The sequence below is a fragment of the Bos indicus genome, chromosome 19 (assembly GCF_029378745.1).
Source record: "Bos indicus isolate NIAB-ARS_2022 breed Sahiwal x Tharparkar chromosome 19, NIAB-ARS_B.indTharparkar_mat_pri_1.0, whole genome shotgun sequence".
NCBI classification, from domain to species: Eukaryota; Metazoa; Chordata; class Mammalia; order Artiodactyla; family Bovidae; genus Bos; species Bos indicus.
The window spans coordinates 41,399,710-41,419,414 of NC_091778.1; the positions used below are offsets into that span (position 1 = coordinate 41,399,710).

General features: G+C 39.2%; 1 protein-coding gene across 4 annotated transcripts in view; it reads right to left on the minus strand.

Annotated features, from left to right (window-relative positions):
• Positions 1 to 19,705, minus strand: part of IKZF3 (IKAROS family zinc finger 3) — a 91,015-nt gene that overhangs the window by 49,846 nt on the left and 21,464 nt on the right. For 3 of the 4 annotated variants that reach the window (XM_019982254.2, XM_070773400.1, XM_070773399.1), the window contains exons 2-3: positions 17,846 to 17,899; positions 15,761 to 15,862 (exon numbers count right to left, since the gene is read on the minus strand). In XM_019982254.2, the coding sequence (XP_019837813.2) occupies positions 15,761 to 15,862; positions 17,846 to 17,899 (156 nt within the window). The remainder of the gene's footprint in view (positions 1 to 15,760; positions 15,863 to 17,845; positions 17,900 to 19,705) is intronic. The other variant, XM_070773398.1, reaches the window with a different exon arrangement.

Sequence of the window (19,705 nt, forward strand, 5' to 3'; positions counted from 1 at the left end):
GATATCACTTCCTAGATGAGTATTTTTGAAAAGATGTAAATGTGGGCCACGAGGGTTGTTTTTTTTCTCAAAAAGTTTATAATGTAATGGGGTGAAAATTTGTCATGCACAAACAAATCCAGATAGAGTACAATAAGGCTTAAATAAATAGTAATTAAACACACACCCAAACGTCAACTCTAAGACCATACTTGAGGAGGCAGGGCTTGGCACAGTACAAGAAGGCCTCATGGAGGAAATAAACTTGAATTGATTTAAATATCTCTAGTGCTTCAGTCTACTAGATTTACATTTTCAGGAAGAAAGGAGGAACCAACTGAGTGCTAGACACAACACTGAATCCACAAATGGTTTTATTTGTGACCAACTGGCTTATATAAACTGTAGTGGCATAAAGCTATACCCACAGTACATGTGCGTGATAAACAGAGCTGTTAGTGATGTATATTTTTCAAATTCAAAAAATAATCCCGTTAGACCCCAACTGATGCCTTTTTGGTATGGTTACATGAACCCTGTTCCTTTCAAGAACAATAGCTTTCTTAAGCTATCACACAATACATGCATACTCTAGGCCAAGAGTCAAGAAACTATGGCCTGCAGGCCAAATCTGACCCACTCAGTGCCTGACTTTATAAGTAAATTTCTTGAAGGCCATGCACATTCAATTCTGCACCTGCTACAGTTGCTTTACATTACAACAGCAGAGTTGAGAAGCTGCAAAACTGTGTTGCCCACAAAGTCTGAGATATTTACTACCTGGCCCTTTACAGAAAAAAAAATTGCCTAGGGAAACAAGTATGGGAAACAAGTAAACATAAGTTAAATGTTTACACCTTTTAAAAGTTTTTTTTCCCAAATATTTTATTTTGTTTCTCAAACAACAATACTAGTTGGGTAAAGCCTTTTCCCTCTAAAAATTTAGTCGGTCTTTCCACAAGAGAAAAATAAAGTAAGTGTTTCTAATTTTTCTATAAAATAATTTTCTAAGAGTTGGAAAATTAGAAAGAGGCACATGACACATTTAAATATGTACATTAAACATGATTACAATTATTCTGAATTTAAAACATTCCAAGATTGGTCTGGTCTCAGTGTCTAAAACTTTTCGGAGGACATTAAAATACACTTCCACAAACTTAAATAAATTAAGATCCTCTAAAGCATACTTTTAAAATAATCATTATTACCATGCGGGATCTTAGTTCCTTGATTGAACCCATGCTTCCTGCAATGGAAGTCTGGAGTCTTAACCACTGGGCCATCAGGGAGGTACTCCTAATTCCCTTTAAAAATATAATCCTAACTCTAGTCTTAATGTTTCTCGACGCTAAATATGGGGCTTCCCTGGTTGCTCAGACAGTAAAGAATCTGCCTGTGATATGGGACACCTGGGTTCAATCCCTGGGTCAGGAAGATCCCCTGGAGGAGGGCGTATTCAACCCATGGTGAATATGGCAGAAGTGCCTTAATATACCGATATATTAAGATTCATTACTATATATCTTTTCTCAGGCAATGTTACTTTTCAATTCTGTTATTTCATATTTTAGCATGTATAATTTGTATATACTGATCATATGGTATCTTTTCAAAAAGCAGACACCTGGTAACAATCTTTCCCAAGGTATATGACCCCGATCAAGTGCCGGCATTATGTTACATTACAGTACAGTAGTCTGCTTAATCATGAAATGATGAATTAATCTTTCAATGCTAAAGGTAGCCTATTCACTTCTAAATTGGACTTAACTGTTTCTTCTCTTTCTCAAATTATTCAGAATGATTGATAATATCTTCTAGTCTTTACCAAGAACCACATGACACTCCCAGGCCCCTAACAAGTGAGAAAAATAGACAGATATTCCAGTAATCCACTGACACGTAGCTGGAGATGACAGCAGTTGGAGATGACCCTTAGAAGCACTTCTTGATCAGGGTCATAAAGGTGTTGCATGGACTCCTCGAGAAGTGCTACACCACATGGCTTTTAATAATATTTGTTTTAAATTCCTGTAGTTGAACAGAGTTATTTGGTTTCTTCTTTACATTTCAATATTTAATCTTTTCCCCTCAACTATCTGAAAACATAAAACTCAAAGGCTACTTCTGAACCCAGAGCATATTCTAACATAAATTGTAAATTCCCAGACTGAAAGTAGTATAGGGATAGCCATTTCAACCCTAGACTTCATGGTGTTATCCACCAGACCTCAGAAACCCTAACTTGGAAAAATGCAAGCCAATGACATGGTTATCATTTGCCTTATTCTGAATGTGACTCCATGGTTGTCACCTTCAGAAAGTTGCACAAAGTTGGTAGAACACCATATGCCTTTCCTCAGCACAAATGACCACATCCTGTGCCAGGCAGCAATTTTCAGTCTCTGTGGTTAAGAACTGGTACAAATTAATGTATAGTTAGGCAGAGCTGGAATGTTAGTTGAAGCTGTGATTTGAGTCTCAGAAGTTTTAGATATAGACCTTCATTTCTGGGGCCTTAAGAAGCTAAGACAAAAGAAGATGATTCAGAGAAACAATTTTTGTCTTTTTCTTTTCTTCCTTTAAGGAAAAAGTGTGTGTGTATGCGTGTGTGTATTTTTAACCGAACAAATGTTTACTGCACATCTACTCCCAAGTACTATTCTAGGTACTGCAAATACCTAGAGCAAAAAAGAAAACTCAAGATCCTAGCTCATGAAGGGTGGAAAAAGAGACACAATAAACAAATAAAACTCCAAAACTATCCATTGCAAAGTGCCACGCAGAGAATTAAAATAGGCTACTGTGTTAAAATAACTGGGTTGTCAAGGAAAGTCTCTCTGAAGAAATGTCATTAAGATGAGATCTGAGTGATATTCACAAAGCAGTACTGATAATATTTATCAACATAAATATTAATACAAAATGCTTACAATGCTAACATAAATATAGTGCTCAAAAGTCACAAAAACAGTCTGGAAGTATTTCATATGCTAATACAGACTATATTTGAGTGGTAGATCAGAAGTCGATTTTTCTTTTTTCTATTTCTATGAACTTTCTGAACTGTGGTAAAACACAAAAATACATTTAGTCTTTGTCCCCAATTCCTTACTCAGAGTTCCTAAAACCCTTGAAATTTCCTGAGTGATAGGAGCATCTTTTGCTATTCATAACAAGCTCCTTTCAATCATACCTGAACTTGTGCTACTGAGGTAACTTGGGGTGCAGCCCCCAGATAGCCTCAGGATGGGTTCGTCACCAGAAACACCAAGTGATTAGAGGACTGGAATTTTCAGTGCCACCAACCAACCTCCAGAAAGGGAACTGGAGATTGAGCTCTATAAATACTTTTGAACGGTAAGATTCAGAGAGCATCTGGTGAGGACACCAAACTGCTGAGAAGGTGGTATGCCCAGGGAGGGCATGGAAGCTTTGCACCCCACCCCACCCCCCATCCCATAGCTTGTCCTATGCACCTCTTCCATTTGCTGTTCCTGAGTTGTGTCCTTGATGATAAACCAGTAATAATATGTAAAGTGCTTTCCTAAATTCTGAGTCATTCTAGCAAATTATCAAACCTGGGAGTGGGGGGGGGGCGGGCAGAGTTGTGGGAAATCCTAAATCTGTAGTCAAACTGGACAAAAGTGCAGGTAACCTGGGGACCTGGTACTTTCAACTGGTGTTTGAAGTGAGGGTAGTCTTGTAGGACTGAGCCCTTAACCTGTGGGTTCTGTGCTAACTCCAGAAGTTAGTATCAGAATTGAATTGATGTCTGGAGAATCAGTTGTTGGTGTTGGAAAACATCCTAGAATAGGTGTCAGGAGTGGGATTTGCTAGAACAGTCCTTGTTCATAGAACATATAGTTTGGGAAGAAAAAGAGGGGAATGAAGAACCTCTGATTCTTGGCCACATGGTCACCCATGTTACAGAGCAGCAGTTATGCTAGGATCAGTTACTATAAAGTAAAATTGCTGCTACTGCTAAGTTGCTTCAGTCATGTCTGACGCTGTGCGACCCCATAGATGGCAGCCCACCAGGCTCCCCTATCCCTGGGATTCTCCAGGCAAGAACACTGGAGTGGGTTGCCATTTCCTTCTCCAATGCATGAAAGTGAAAAGCGAAAGTGAAGTCGCTCAGTCGTGTCCGACTCTAGCAACCCCATGGACTGCAGCCTACCAGGCCCCTCTGTCCATGGGATTTTCTAGGCAAAAGTACTGGAGTGGGGTGCCATTGCCTTCTCCAATGGCAATGGAGAAGTAAAATTACCCAGAGTATTCAGAGATGGGTCCAACTCTTAGGAAGCTGATTCACTGGATATGTGCAGAAATGCAAACTGATAAGAAAAAAGTGAAATGCATAATTCCTTGGTCACTGTTATTGGCAAGAGCTGAAATGAAGAGAGTTCTGGGTCAGACCTTGAGGACTGATCAAGCTCAGATTTCAGTTGGATTCTGCTTCAGATACAAGGCTCAAAGTTTCCCCTAAAAAGAAAAACTATGCAGAAATGGCAGAGAGTACCTCTAAGAAGGTACTTCATGTGGTAGGAAGGCAAAACCAAGAAACTACTGAAACCAGGGGGTAGAATGTGAAAGAGTTGTCTTATTTTGTGAATCAGTACCATCAGTTTCCTGGAGAACTTTTAGTAAAACAGATTGTGAGAGTGACTAATTTAGGGGCACTGTCTTTAGTTCTGAATGCTATAGAGTGGAAGAGCATGTCTGGGTTGATAAAGGACCCACTGCTCACTATGAAACAACTGCAGGTGGTTAAGACCCAGCCAGACACACAGCATGTTTTCCATGAGGAAATGGTCAGCTTGATGGACTGGATAAAAGCCACCATAAGGTCTGCTTACGCTGAGAAAGAGGACCATCCAACTCCCTCTGTAAGTGCCAAGTAGAACAACCCAGATGAAGCAGCTGATATGTTTCATATGTAAGCCAGATGACACTGACTTTATGACAACCAAGATAGTCACTCACTGAATATGCCTATTACCGAGGTCATAGTAAATGCTATTGGTTAAGGGGGTGTTCTGATTGATTTCAAACATATACAGCAGTAAGTGGCAGCTTGCAGCAAGTAGCAGTAAGCAGCAGCTAGAAGCAAGGTCTTAGTTTCCCAGACTGGGAGTCCTAACCACTGGACCACAGGGGTCAGCAGTTAGGGTCTGAGTCCCTAGTCTTTGTCTGCCTAGTCAAGAACAAATTCAGGTGAGGAGGTAGAAGGTGAAGAGTAAAGTAATAAGTTTATTAAAAAGGAAAGTACATGCAGAAAGGCACACAGGTGAACTCAGAGAGAGAATCACACCTTTGGGAAGTTTAAATTCTTTATAAGGGGGCAGTTTTTCAGGTCTTTGTCTTCCCTTAGGCCAATCATCTTTTTTTGTCCCCTCCCACCAGCCCACCAGTTAATTTGTCTCAGGACTCTCCCCTGAGGTGTGCAAACACCCTTAGCCAAGAAGAATCTTGAAGTGAAGGCTTCTTGGAAAAGCAAGACTCATTATGGCTTGGCATTAACCCCTGATTTTTGACCCCAAGGAGCCTTTCTGAGCATGTATAGTGTCTTCGTTGTCCCAAAGTGTGGGGGCGGCAGGGGGGTCTGAGATCCTTTACTCTTTCACCCAAACAGGGTTTTGCCCCTCTTTGTCCTTGCCATGCCTATTATTTTAAGGTTTTTACAAGAGACGAAGACTGGCTATTTACCCTGTTTCTTCTGTTACTTGCATTTTGGAGGGCAAACAGGAGGCTGATTGTAAATGCCTTAACAATTTAAATGCCCACCTATCTCTTGTCTCAGGAAATGCAAACAGGAGGCTAATTGTAAGTATCCAGCCTGAAGCCCACTTCTTCCTGCCCCGTGAAATGCAAACAGGACGCCAGTTGTAAATGTCTAACCTGGAGCCCATGTATCTCCTAACTCATAAGCATGCACATGTTGTATATAGCATGGTAAAGTTACTGCAGCCACAGAAGGAGATGAGAATGAGGCCTGAAAGGAAGAAGTTTATTACATTCATATGATCCATAGAAGGGGTCACCACATAACAAACAGGGCCACAGGGGAAAGCGCCGGTGCCAGTCAGAATACAGAAAAGAGCAAGGAAAATCCTAGGCTAAGAGCCTTCATTGGACTTTCAGAGAAAAGGCAAGGCAGGCAGGATAAACAGTTAAGGACTGGTTGGTTTGAATAATTACAGCAGGCTTTGTGACAAGTGGTCTCTAGTTGTCTGGTACTTGGCCTTGGATTGATTTCAGGCAAGGGAAATATTAGTTGAGTTCATGAGATTTAGATAAGGAGATAGTACTTGGGGGGTACAGACTCAGGATTTGGTTGGTTTGTATATGAAAAACATGCTCCTGGCCAAGTCCTTTGCTATCTCTAACAGAAACAGAAGAGATTAAGAAGAGGTGGCAAGAATACACAGAAAAGTTATACAGAAAGTGTCTTAATAACTTGGATAACTACAATGGTGTGATCACTCATCTAGACCCAGACATTTTGGAGTGTGAAGTCAAGTGGGCCTTAGGAACTCCAGCTGAGCTATTTCAAATCCTAAAAGATGATGCTCTTAAAGTGCTACACTCAATATGTCAGCAAATTTGGAAAACTCAGCAGTGGCCACAGGACTGGGAAAGGTCAATTTTCATTCCAGTCCCAAAGAAGAACAATGCTAAAAAGTGTTCAAACTACCATACAGTTGCACTCATTTCATATGCTAGCAAGGTTATTCTCAAAATCCTTCAAGCTAGGCTTCATGAACCAAGAAATTCCAAATGTACAAGCTGGATTTAGAAAAGGCAGAGGAACCAGAGATTAAATTGCCAACGTCTGTTGGATCATAGAAAAAGCAAAAGAATTACAGAAAAACATCTACTTCTGCTTCATTGACTACACTAAAGCCCCTGACAGTGTGGATCACAAAAAACTGTGGAAAATTCTTAAAGAGATGGGAATACCAGACCACCTCACCTGGCTCCTGAGAAACCTGTATGCGAGTCATGAAGCAATAGTCAGAATCAGATATGGGAGAACTGACTGGTTCAAAACTGGGAAAGGAGTATGACAAGGCTGTATATTGTCACCTTGCTTATTTAACTTATATACAGAGTACATAATGTGAAATGCCAGGCTGGATGAAGCACAAGTTGGAATCAAGATTGCTGAGAGAACTATCAACAACCTCAGATATGTAGATGATAGCACTCCAATGGCCAAAAGTGAAGAGGAACTAGAGAGCCTCTCAATGAGGGTGAAAGAGGAGAGCAGAAAAAGTTGGCTTAAAACTCAACATTCAAAAAACTAGGATGAAGGCATCTTGTCCCATCACTTCATGGCAAATAGAAGGGGAAAAAGTGGAAGCAGTGGCAGATTTTATTTTCTTGGGCTCCAAAATCATTGTAGATGGTGATTGCAGCCATGAAATTAAAAGACACTTGCTCCTTGAAAGGAAAGCTATGACAAACCTAGACAGCATACTAGAAAGTAGAGACATCTCTTTGCTGACAAAGATCCACTAATTATTAGAGAAATGCATATCAAAATTACAATGAGGTTCCACTTCACACTGATCAGAATGGCCTTAATGAAAAAGTCTATAAATAATAAATGCTGGGGAGGGTGTGGAGAAAAGAGAACCCTCCAACACTGTTGGTGGGAACGTAAATTGGTGCAGTTACTATGGAAAACAGTAAGGAGGTTCCTCAAAAAACTAAAAATAGAGTTGTCATATAATCCAGCAATCCCACTCCTGGGCATATATCCAGACAAAACTATAGTTCAAAAAGATACGTGTGGCCCAGTGTTCACTGCAGCACTATCTACAACACCCAAGATATTGAAGCAACCTAAATATCCTTCTCCAGGGAATCCTCCCCACCCAGGAATCGAAGGGGAGGCAGATTCTTTACCACTGAATCACCAGCCTCAGACAAAAAACAGAATGAAATAATGCCATTTGAGGTAACATGGATAGACCTAGAGACTGTCATACTAAGTGAAGTAAGTCAGACAGGAAAAGACAAATATCATATGATATCACTTATATGTGGAATCTAACATATGACACAATGAACTTATTTATGAAATGGAAACAGACTCATAGACTTAGAAAACAAACTTATAGGTTACCAAAGGGGAAAGGAGCTGAGGGAGAAATAAATTAGGAATTTGGGATTAGCAGATACAAACTACTATATATAAAATAGATAAACATGCAAAACTGAATACCAGTCCATCTTATCTGTCTCCTGAGAAACCTGTATGTGGGTCAAGAAGCAACAGTTAGAACCCTGTATGGAATAACTGATTGGTTCAAGATTGAGAAAGGAGTTCAACAGGGCTGTCTGCTGTCACCCATTTGTTTAATCTATACGCTGAGCACATCATGAGAAATGCCAAGCTAGATGAGTTAAAAGCTGGAATCAAGATGGGTGGGAGCAACATCAACAACCTCAGATATGCAGATGATACCACTCTAATGGCAGAAAGTGAAGAGGAACTAAAGAGCCTCTTGATGAGGGTGAAGGAGGAGTGTGAAAGAGCCAGCTTAAAACTAAATATTAAGAAAACTAAAATCATGGTATCCAGCCCCATTACTTCATGCAAATAGAGGGGGAAAAGATGGAAGTAGTGACAAATGTCCTCTTCTTAGGCTCTAAAATCACTGAGGATGGTGACTGCAGCCATGAAATCAGAAGACATTAGCTTCTTGACAAAAAGCTATGACAAACCTAGACAGTCATTACTCTGTTGACAAAGGTCCATATTGTCAAGGCTATGGTCTTCCCAGTGGTCATGTACGGTTGTGAGAGCTGGACCATAAGGAAGGTGGAGTACCAGAGAATTGATGCCTTCAAACCGTGGTGCTAGAGAAGACTCCTGAGAGTCCCATGGACAGCAAGATCAAACCAGTTAAGCTTAAGGGAAATCAACCCTGAATACTTATTGGAAGGACTGATGCTGAAGCTGAAACTGCAGTATTTTGGTCATCTGATGCGATTTACAGTGGACTCATTGGGAAAGTCCCTGATGCTGGGAAAGATTCAGGGCAGAAGGAGAAGAGGGCGTCAGAGGATGAGATGGCTGTATGGCATCACCAATGCAATGCACATGAACTTAGGCAGGAGGTGGTGAGGGACAGAGAGGCCTAACGTGCTGCAGTCCATGGAGTTGCAAAGAGTCGGACATGACTGGGCGACTGAACAACATGTACACCTGAATCACTCTGCTGTATACCAGCAACTAACAGAACATTGTAAATCAACTATACTTCAATTAAAAAAAAAAATGAATATAAGGGTTAATGGATTAAGGTGAAAGTTTGGAGGAAAACTGGTATGTCCTAAGTGATTGCAACTCTTTTACCTGGATGTATTATGGGAATGGTTGCTGTGTCTGACCAGGGAACTCTTTTGTAGAACAGGAGGCATGAAAATCTATCCTTCAAGTAATATTAATTGGACATGCTAAATGAGGATGAATAAGATTGCCCAAGTCCACACAGGGTAGAAGAGAAGCTGGAGCACTGGCGTGGACAAACTCTATGCAATAGTTCTATGTGGAGCACAGACTGGGGCTTATGGCAAAAACCTGGGAGTGCTTCCTAGTGACAGCTATGGCGATGACAGAATAGAGAATTTCTACTTGAGGGGAAAGTAGTGGGCTTATATCAGACATTAATTGAAACTTCCCCAATGATTGCAGGACAAACAATAATCTCAGTATCTGAAATACCCATGGTATCTTAGATGGTATCAGAAAAATGTTCTAATGAGGAGGGCAATGCCCAGAAGAGTGCCACAAGAAAATGGAAATGGCTTACACAGGATTATGCTACAAGAGAATGCAAGCTGCAGATATAAGCAGGGAGCCTCTTTTCTATTAGGACTGACTTTGGAACTGTGTAAGGAGCTGCCAGATTCTATCATCACTTGGACAGTACCCTATAAACTGCTCTCTTTTTTTTTAAAGCTTTTTATTTTTTATTGGAGTATAGCCAATTAACAATGTTGTGATAGGTGGACAGTGAAGGGACTCAGTCATACATATACATGTATCCATTCTCCCCCAAACTCCCCTTCCATCCAACCTGCCCCATAACATTGAGCAGAGTTCCATGTGCTATACAGTAGGTCCCTGTTGGTTATCCATTTTAAATATAGCAGAGTATACATGTCCATCCCAAACTATCCCTTCCCAGCATCCTCTCCCTGCCCCAACCCCAGCAACCATTAATTTATTCTCTATGTCTGTGAGTCTCTTTCCCCTATAAACAGTTCTTGTGTTCAGTCACTCAGTTGTGTCTGACTCTTTGCAGCCCCCGCCAGGCTCTTCTGTTCAAGGAATTTTCCAGGCAAGAATACTGGAGTGGGTTGCCAATATCTACTCCAGGAGATGTTCCAGACCCAGGGACTGAACCCAAGTCTCTTATGTCTCCTGTATCATAAGATTCTTTACCACTGGTACCACTTGGGAAGCCCAAACAGCTCTTAACTGACCAACAAAGGTCTGCTTGATGTATGGATGGCAGTCTAAGGTAAATGGCCAATATCCTATTTGAAAGACCTTCTTCAATCTTCTGATTGAAGAAGGTAAAAACAAATCAGTTTGGTGGGATGAATTACATGCTGCTTTCCTAGCAGTGATGGAAGAATTGAACAATAATGAAAGCCTCTATGTTTTGGTTTTTACCTGACTAATGTGTGATGGTCAATGACCTGGCCATATTGATAGGCAGAAGGCGATAGAAATCTGGCCTATTAAAGGGATGCCCACATGGAGTAGAACCCTGCAGAAATCACTATGGAAACTGGAGAGTACATTAAAGCAGGACAGGTTGACGTTCAACAGAAGAATCTCCTTCCAGACTAGATGATGATCAGTCATCCAGTTTATATACTGGTATACTAGCTTGAGATGGCAACCTGGGTCCATGAAATGAGTAGACATTTGGGGACCAAAGTAGTGCAGAGGGCTGAATTTGGACATATTCCTTTTGCACTCTTTGAGGCTCAAAATGCCAACAAGAACTGTTCAGTATGCCAACAAGAGAAACAGAGGCTGCAGATGGCTATGGGGGGATTCCTCAGGGGGAAGACCCCACACATAGCTGGTAGGTGGATTACACTGAACCAATGTCAGTAGCCCCAGCAGGGCTACAAATGGGTTTTGACAGACTAGACATTGACTCTCTACTGAGTTTTGCTTACCTGGTGATAGAAGCAGAGTCCAAGTACTATAAAAGAATCGCAATAGAAGATATTGAACACATTTGGATCATCAAATCACATTTTATCAGAGAAAGGAACACACTTTACAGCTCATAATGCCAAATAATGAATAGTCAGAGAGATTCTTCTCGGAATAAGTTTCATAGAAAATTGGAACAAGCATTTGAAATACTCCTTGTTTAAAACAGGGGGAGATGGAGGCATGAGGGTTTGGTTAACGTGTTTTCAACAGTAAAAAAAAAAAAAAGATACAATCTGTTTGTAGGATATATATTAAATTTTAAGTTGACCTTAAAATGCATTCCAATATACATCAGGTGGTCACAGGACCAGGGATGCAACTACAAGTGCCAGAAACAGGCAAGAAATTGTAACTATAGTTTTACACCTTTATGTCAGGATTCCTAAAGGCCTGGCAGGGCAGGTAGTGCCTTCATTCTATTTGGCAAAATCAAGGTTAACACTTGAAAGTAGCTATTGCCCCGTGGTAAAAATAAATAGCCCAGTGGTTATGTAGCTAAGTAATTCTACCCTATATGACTAGAAAGGAACTGAAGGGGAAGCACTTACTACACTAGTATGTTGCCTGAAATCTAGAACAGCACAGTTGCTAAATCTAAAGTTCCTTCCAAATGTGGAAAAGTTTAGGTATAAATAAATGGAGAGAAGGAGGAACAATAGTTCAGGGTAAAGGAATGAATCAATGGGCTATGCAAATGAAGGAAATCTAATATCATATTACAATCTCAACAGAGGCTCAGAGCAAGGGAATAATACCATCTTTTAGCTCAATTATGGGCTTCCCTGGTGGCTCAGAAAGTAAAGAATCCACCTGCAATGCGGGACAGCAGGGTTCAGCTCCTGGTTTGGGAAGATCCCCTGGAGAAGGTAACTCCAGTATTCTAGCCTGGAGAATTCCATGGACAGAGGAGCCTGGCAGGCTACAGACCATGGGGTCATAAACAGTCGGACGCAACTAAGCAACTTTCACTTTAGCTCAATTACACCAGATGCTTGAAAAGATGAAACCATGTATTGCTGAGACTACTTGTGGCTTTGGAACTTGACAAGATCAAACGGAAGCACACAAATCTGAGTGGTCTCACCCTTGAAGACATTTTCATATGATATGATGATGGACTAGAGTAATTAATGACTGAATGTGACTCTAGTGATGTACCAGTATCTTTTGACTTATATGATGCTTTTGCTATAAGAGATTAGTGGTCAGAGACAAAATATACATTTGGTCTCTGTCCCAGGTTCCTGGTATGAAGTTCCTAGTTCAGTAAGTCACTCAGTCGTGTCTGTCTCTTTGCGACCCCTGGACTGCAGCACACCGGGCCTCCCTGTCCATCACCAACTCCCAGAGTTTACTCAAACTCATGTCCATTGAGTCGGTGATGCCATCCAACCATCTCGTCCTCTGTCATCCCCTTCTCCTCCCGGCTTCAATCTTTCCCAGCATCAGGGTCTTTTCAAATGAGTCAGTTCTTCCCATCAGGTGGCCTAAGTATTGGAATTTCAGCTTCAGCATCAGTCCTTCTAATAAATATTCAGGACTGATTTCCTTTAGGATGGGTTGGTTGGATCTCCTACCTGTCCAAGGGACTCTCAAGAGTCTTCTCCAGCACCACAGTTCAAAAGCATCAATTCTTCGGTGCTCAACTTTCTTTATAGTCCAACTCTCACATCTGTACATGACTACTGGAAAACCATAGCTTTGACTAGATGGACCTTTGTTGGCAAAGTAATGTCTCTGCTTTTTAATAGGCAGTCTAGGTTGGTCATAACTTTTCTTTCAAGGAGCAAGCGTCTTTTAATTTCATGGCTGCAATCACCATCTGTAGTGATTTTGGAGCCCCCGAAAATAAATTCTCTCTCACTGTTTCCATTGTTTCCCCATCTATTTGAAGTTCCTAAAACCCTTGGAATTCCCTGAGTGATAAGAATGTCTTTTGTTATTCATAACAAGCCCCTTTCAATAATACCTGAGTTTATGCTACTGAAGTAACTTAGGTTGCAGCCCCTAAATAGCCTAGGTCACCTGAAACACCAAGTGATTAGAGGACTGGAACTTTCAGCGTCACGCACCAACCTCCAGGAGGGGAACTGGAGATTGAGCTCTATAATACTTTTGAACCGTAAGATTCAAAGAGTGTCTGGTGATGACATCAAGCTGCTGAGAGTGTGGTTGGCCCAGAGAGGGCATGGAAGTTTTGCACTCCCCACCCCACAGCTTGCCCTATGTACCTCTTCCATTTGGCTATTCCTGAGTTGCATTCTTTATGATAAACCAGTAATAGTATGTAAAGGGTTTTCCTAAGTTCTGTGAGTCATTCTAGCAAACGATCAAACCTGAAGGGAGGGTGGTGTGGGAAATCCTAAATTTGTAGTCAAGTTAGACAGAAGGGCAGGTAACCTGGGGACCTGGAACTTTCAACTGAAGTCTGAGTGAGGGCAGTCTTGTGGCTGAGTTCTATGAGTTCTGTAATAATTCTAGAAATTAGCATAAGAATTGAATTGAATTGTTGGATGCCCAGTTGGTATCTAGAGAACTGGTGGAAAACATCCTAAACAAACTTTCTATCATGAATATGTATTACTTTAATAACAGAAAAGAGTAAAATAAACATGTTATTTTAAAAAATGAAATATGAAAAGACAACCAACAGAATGGGAAAAAATATTTGCAAAGTGACCAACAAGAGATTAATCTCCAAAATATACAAATAGCTCATGCAGCTCAATATCAAAAAAGCAATCAATTGAATCAAAATAAGAGCTAAAGATCTAAATAGACATTTCTCCAAAGAAGACATACAGATGACCAAAAAAGCACATGAAGAGATGCTCAACATCACTGATTATTAGAGAAACACAAATCAAAACTACAATAAGGTACCACCTCACACTGGTCAGAATGGCCATCATCAAAAAACTTACAAACAATAAATGCTATAGAGAGTGTGGAAAAAAGGAATACCTCTTATGCTATTGGTGGGAATATAAATTGGTACAGTCACTACGGAAAAGAGTATGAAAGTTCCTCAAAAAAACAAAAAATATAGTTACCATATGATATAGCAATCTCATTCCTGGGCATATACTCAGAGAAAACCATAAATTGTAAAGATACACGAAACCCAATGTTCATTGCAGCACTATTTACAATAGTCAGGACATGGAAGCAAGCTAAATGACCATCACAGATGAATGAATAAAGAAGATATGGTGCATATATACAATGGAATATTACTCAGCCATAAAAAGGAATGAAATAATGCCATTTGCAACAACATGGATGGACCTAGAGATTGTCATACTGAGTGAAATAAGTCAGATACAAAGACAAATATCATATGATATCACTTATTGTAGAATCTTTAAAAATGTTACAAGTGAATTTATTTACAAATCAGAAATAGAGTCACAAACATAGAAAACAAACTTATGGTTACTGAGCGGGAAGGAGGGGAGGGATAAACCGGGAGATTGAGATTTACATATGCATACTACTATATATATAAAATAGATGACTAATAAGAACCTACTGTTAGCACAGGGAACTCTACTAAATACTCTGTAATGACTTATATGGGAAAAGAATCTAAAAGAGTAGATATATATTTATATTTAACTGATTCACTTTTCTGTACAGTAGAAACTAACACTTGGCACCCCACTCCTGTACTCTTGCCTGGAAAATCCCCTGGACGGAGGAGCCTGGTAGGCTGCAGTCTATGGGGTCACTAAGAGTCGGACATGACTGAGCGACTTCACTTTCACTTTTCACTTTCATGCACTGGAGAAGGAAATGGCAACCCACTCCAGTGTTCTTGCCTGGAGAATCCCAGGGACGGGAGAGCCTGGTGGGCTGCTGTCTGTGGGGTAGCACAGAGTCGGACACGACTGCAGTGACTTAGCAGCAGTAGCAGCAGAAACTAACACAGCATTGTAAATTAACTATACCCCAATAAAAGTTTTTTTTTTTTTTAATTTATTTTAATTGGAGGCTAATACTTTACAATATTGTGGTGGTTTTTGCCATACATTCACATGAGTCAGCCATGGGTGTATATGTGTTCCCCATCCTGACCCTCCCTCCCACCTCCCTCCCCATCCCATCCCTCAGGGTCATCCCAGTGCACCAGCCCTGAGCACCCTGTCTCATTCATCAAACCTAGACTGGCAATCTATTTCACATATGATAATATACATGTTTCAATGCTATTCTCTCAAATCATCCCACCTTCGCCTCTCCCACAGAGTCTAAAAGCCTGTTTTTCACATCTGTGTCTCTTTTGCTGTTATACCCCAATAAAAGTAATTTAAAAAATTTTTTATGAAGTTATTATAGCTTGAACACTTAAATTCTCAAAATCTGCTGATATCCTACAGCAAATTATTAAATGCAAATATTTGTAAAGTGAATAAAACTGAATTCCTCCCAACTCAATCCACATATATAAGTTTTCCTGATTTCTTCTCCATACTGAGCCTCAACCGTCTCTTTAGTTCTGGTCTGTATACTATGGCTCACCTCCTATGTCTTCATCCTCATTGGCTGGGCCTTCTGTACCATCCACATTTTCTGTTTCATGAGCTTTGGTTAAATCGTAGTCATTCAAAAGCTCTGAACCTTCTAGAAGATAAAAAGAATTTTAACTATGAAGTAATTTGAAAGGATTTTTATAAACCTGTTTCAGCTTTATCCAATCCCTAAGTAATAGACAATATCCTTTCACATACACCCAAGCAAGATATATGTGACATTTTAGAAATATGTCCAAGGTTTATTTGCCTTTCAATTAGACATCATTTTCTTGAATAGTTCTTTCACCTTAAATTCCACTCAAGTTCCTTCTGGATAGAAATTCTCTCTCCTTTGGTGTATTTCAGGATATTCAGTAAGATGTTAAGACCAAGAATATTAACATATAGTGATGAGAAATATTGAGCCTGAGACTACTGGCAAAATTCAATTTGGGAAAGATGCTTTCCCGAGAGGAAGCCTATAAGCTTCTGAACACCAAATTCTATTTTCCCTTTCTGTTCACATTATAAATATGATTTTGTGGAAAGCATACTAGCCCCCAAATTCTTTTATTTCTTCAAACATTTACTAAATGTTGACAAGGCTACAGATATGAATAGGTCATAATTTCTGTATTCAAAGAGCTGATAATTTACAGATGTAGATAAAACAAACCCACAAATACAATGCAAGATTCAGACAAGAGATAAGTCTAAAATGTAGACTTGGACAAGAGATTAAGGGAAATACAAAGTGCTATGGGAGTTTCTAAGTAAAAGGCAGTAGATATGATAAAAAGCATGGTTAAATAAACAACAAACTTGCTAATAATTAAGTTTAACAAAGACACAATTTTTTACAATAAATATCGAAAATACTAGAAGTAAGGAAGAAGGCATGACATAGCTAGAATTTTTTCACATATAAGCATGGTAGCTTAATAAAAAAATGATAACAAAAGAAATGAACAGAAAAGACCCACTTGCCATCAAACTCCTTCCCAAGAGTCAATAAAATATTTGCTGAGAACCTATTACATGCAACAAATAGTCAAAAACACTGAACCCTGCAGCACTAAGGAGCTGAAACAGGAGAGGTGATGGAAATTGCAGTGGCTTCCTTTCTGCCGCAAGCATGACTGAACACGGGGAACAGGACATTTTACTGGAATATAGGAGTAAAATGGAAACGTATCACACAAGATACATGACGAAGAGGTCCTGAAAATGCAGTCGTCATGGATTCAGGTGAAGTTTCTCATTTCTGCATATCATATACTCTTAGACACTAAGACACTGCTCTAAACAACAGTTTTCTTTTCTCAAGCCTGAAATGATAGATTCACAGAGCCCTGTATATGAACAACTGATATGAGGTACATGTTCAATTAAAACATAAGGTTACAACTCAGAGTAAAATAAAGACACCTGTGTGGTAAATTTTGTAATATAGCAAAAGCTTTGATTCAAACAAAGTGAGTATATCAATAGAGAAACACAGAATTTATTTTTAGGAAATAGATTATTTTAAGTGTATATAGTTTATTCTGGAGCAACGGTCAGCAAACCATGGCCTAGGGCCAAATTTAGCCATGGCCTATTTTTATTAATATATAGACCCAGGAAGTAGGAATGGTTTTACAGTTTTAAAGATTGTAAAAAATATAAAGAAGAATATACAACAGAGACCATATACGGCCCACAAAGTCTAAAATATTTACTCTCTGGCCCTTTACAAATAAAGTTTACTGACCACTGTTCCTGAGTGAAAAGCACAAGTTTTATAAGCTATGATATTGTTCAACAAAAGCTGTCTTAATTCAAATGAGTCAGCTGAAAATTTTTTTTAAGAAAAAAAAAAAAAAAACAACAGTGAAAAAATAAAAAAACATTGGGTGGGGTGGTTTGGCTCTGTGATGTCAGATAACTTATATGATCTAAACGGATGCATTATTTTTGTATCAGGAAGACACGACTTCATTTTTTCCACAACCCATTTCCATAGCATGTATATTGCAATCAGAATATTCCCCTTCATTTGAACTATTCAGTAAAGGTATATTTTTAGAGAGGAAAGATATGATGTTGTTACCTGTGGGCACAGACTGCTCTTGAGTGCTTTTCAGTTCCACATTTGGTTTTATATCTGAAACGAAAAGGATTATAAATATTAGCTTTTTAGAGTAAATTTTTTTCAGATTTGAGCATTCTAAATTTAATAAGGATACCACTTTGGAAGATTTAGTTGCCGATTTCCTCTCCAGAGCAGGACTATTCTCTACATCCTTCCTAAAAAGTGTCTCAAGGAGAATAAAAAGAATCCATGCAAAAATTATATTTTAAAGTGATTAAGAGGAAAAAATTACTATTCTGCATTTATTCTGGTATTTTTATTTTTTCATAAAGACCCGAGTTCCTATCTGGTATTGTCTTGTTTCAGTCTACAGATCTTTCTTCAGCATATCTACTAGTGCAACTGTATGAATGACAGCTTTTCTCAACTTTCCATTCATTTGGAAATATCTTTATTTTGCCTTAAAATTTAAAGGATATTTTTACTTGACATAGAATTATGGGCTGACAGTTTTCTTCTGTCACTTTAAAGATGGCATTCCACTATCTCCTTATCCTCTATTGTTTCTGATGAGAAGAATATTTTCTATCACTGTTTTCCTTTATATATTCTTTTTCTCTGAATGCTTTCAAGATTTTCTCCTTAGTTTTTAGCAGTTTAACTACTATATGCCTAGGTGTGATTTTATCTGCATTTATCTCACATGGGTCCACCAAACTCCTTACCTGTAAAATTGTGTTTTTCACTAAACCTGGTAATTTTTCAGCTATTATTTCTTCAAATTCTTTTTCTCCTCCATTCTTTTGCCCTTTTTCTTCAAGGACGTCATCTACATTAGATTTTTTCATATTCCTACATTTTCCTGAGGTCCTGTTCTTTTCCCCTTAAAGTTCTTTTCTCTGTTGCTCAGATTGAATACTTTCATTAATCAATCTTCAAGTTCATTATCCTTTCTTCTGTCATCTTAATGTACTATCAAGCCTATTCAGTGAGTTTTCTATTTCAGATACTGTAATTTTTAGTTCTAGAATTCTATTTTCATCTTTTTTATAGTCTCTCTCTGGGGTAGGAAATGGCAACCCACTCCAGTATTCTTGCCTGGAGAATCCCATGGACAGAGAAGCCTGGTGGGCTACAGTCCATGGGGTCACAAAAAGTCGGACATGATTACGTGACTGAGCGCACTACACAGTCTCTCTGCTAGATTTCCTATTTGTTAATTCATTACAAGCACATTTTCCTTTGCATCTGAGTATAATTATTATACTTGTTTAAGAGGCTTGTCCTCCAATTCTAATATCTATATCATTTTGGGGTTAGTCACCTATGATTTCCTTTTCTCTTGAGTATGGGTCACATTTTCCTGCTTATTCAAATAACCTAATAATTCTGGATTGTACCCTGAAAATTATAAAGATACGTTACAGAATTTCTGGAGTTTGTTATGTTCCTTTGAAGGATATAGGAGATTTTCTTTGTTTATTTTACTTTTTAAAGCATGTAGTTAAACTCATATTCTGTTTCATTTGTGGTGGGAAGCATCTAGGGTAATCAATTGTCCCAGTACACCTGGGACTGAAGGTTTTCCAAGACTACAGCACTTTCACAGCCTTAGGAAAACTGGCACAAACTGGTACTCTTGCAGAAGCGTAAATCTCTGTTCAGTTACTTTCACCTCAGATGGACTGCTCAGGGTGTGACTCATACAAGTATAGTTCAAGGAGTAGCTAAAGATTTGGTCCAGCTAGAGCATTTATACACAAAAGGCCCTCTCTACCCTCTCCACTCTAGGATTTCCCCCTTTGCTTCCTATGATTGCTTGTGATTGCTATGGTTTTTTAAGCCAGTAAAACTGTGGATTATCTATTCAAGTTTTGG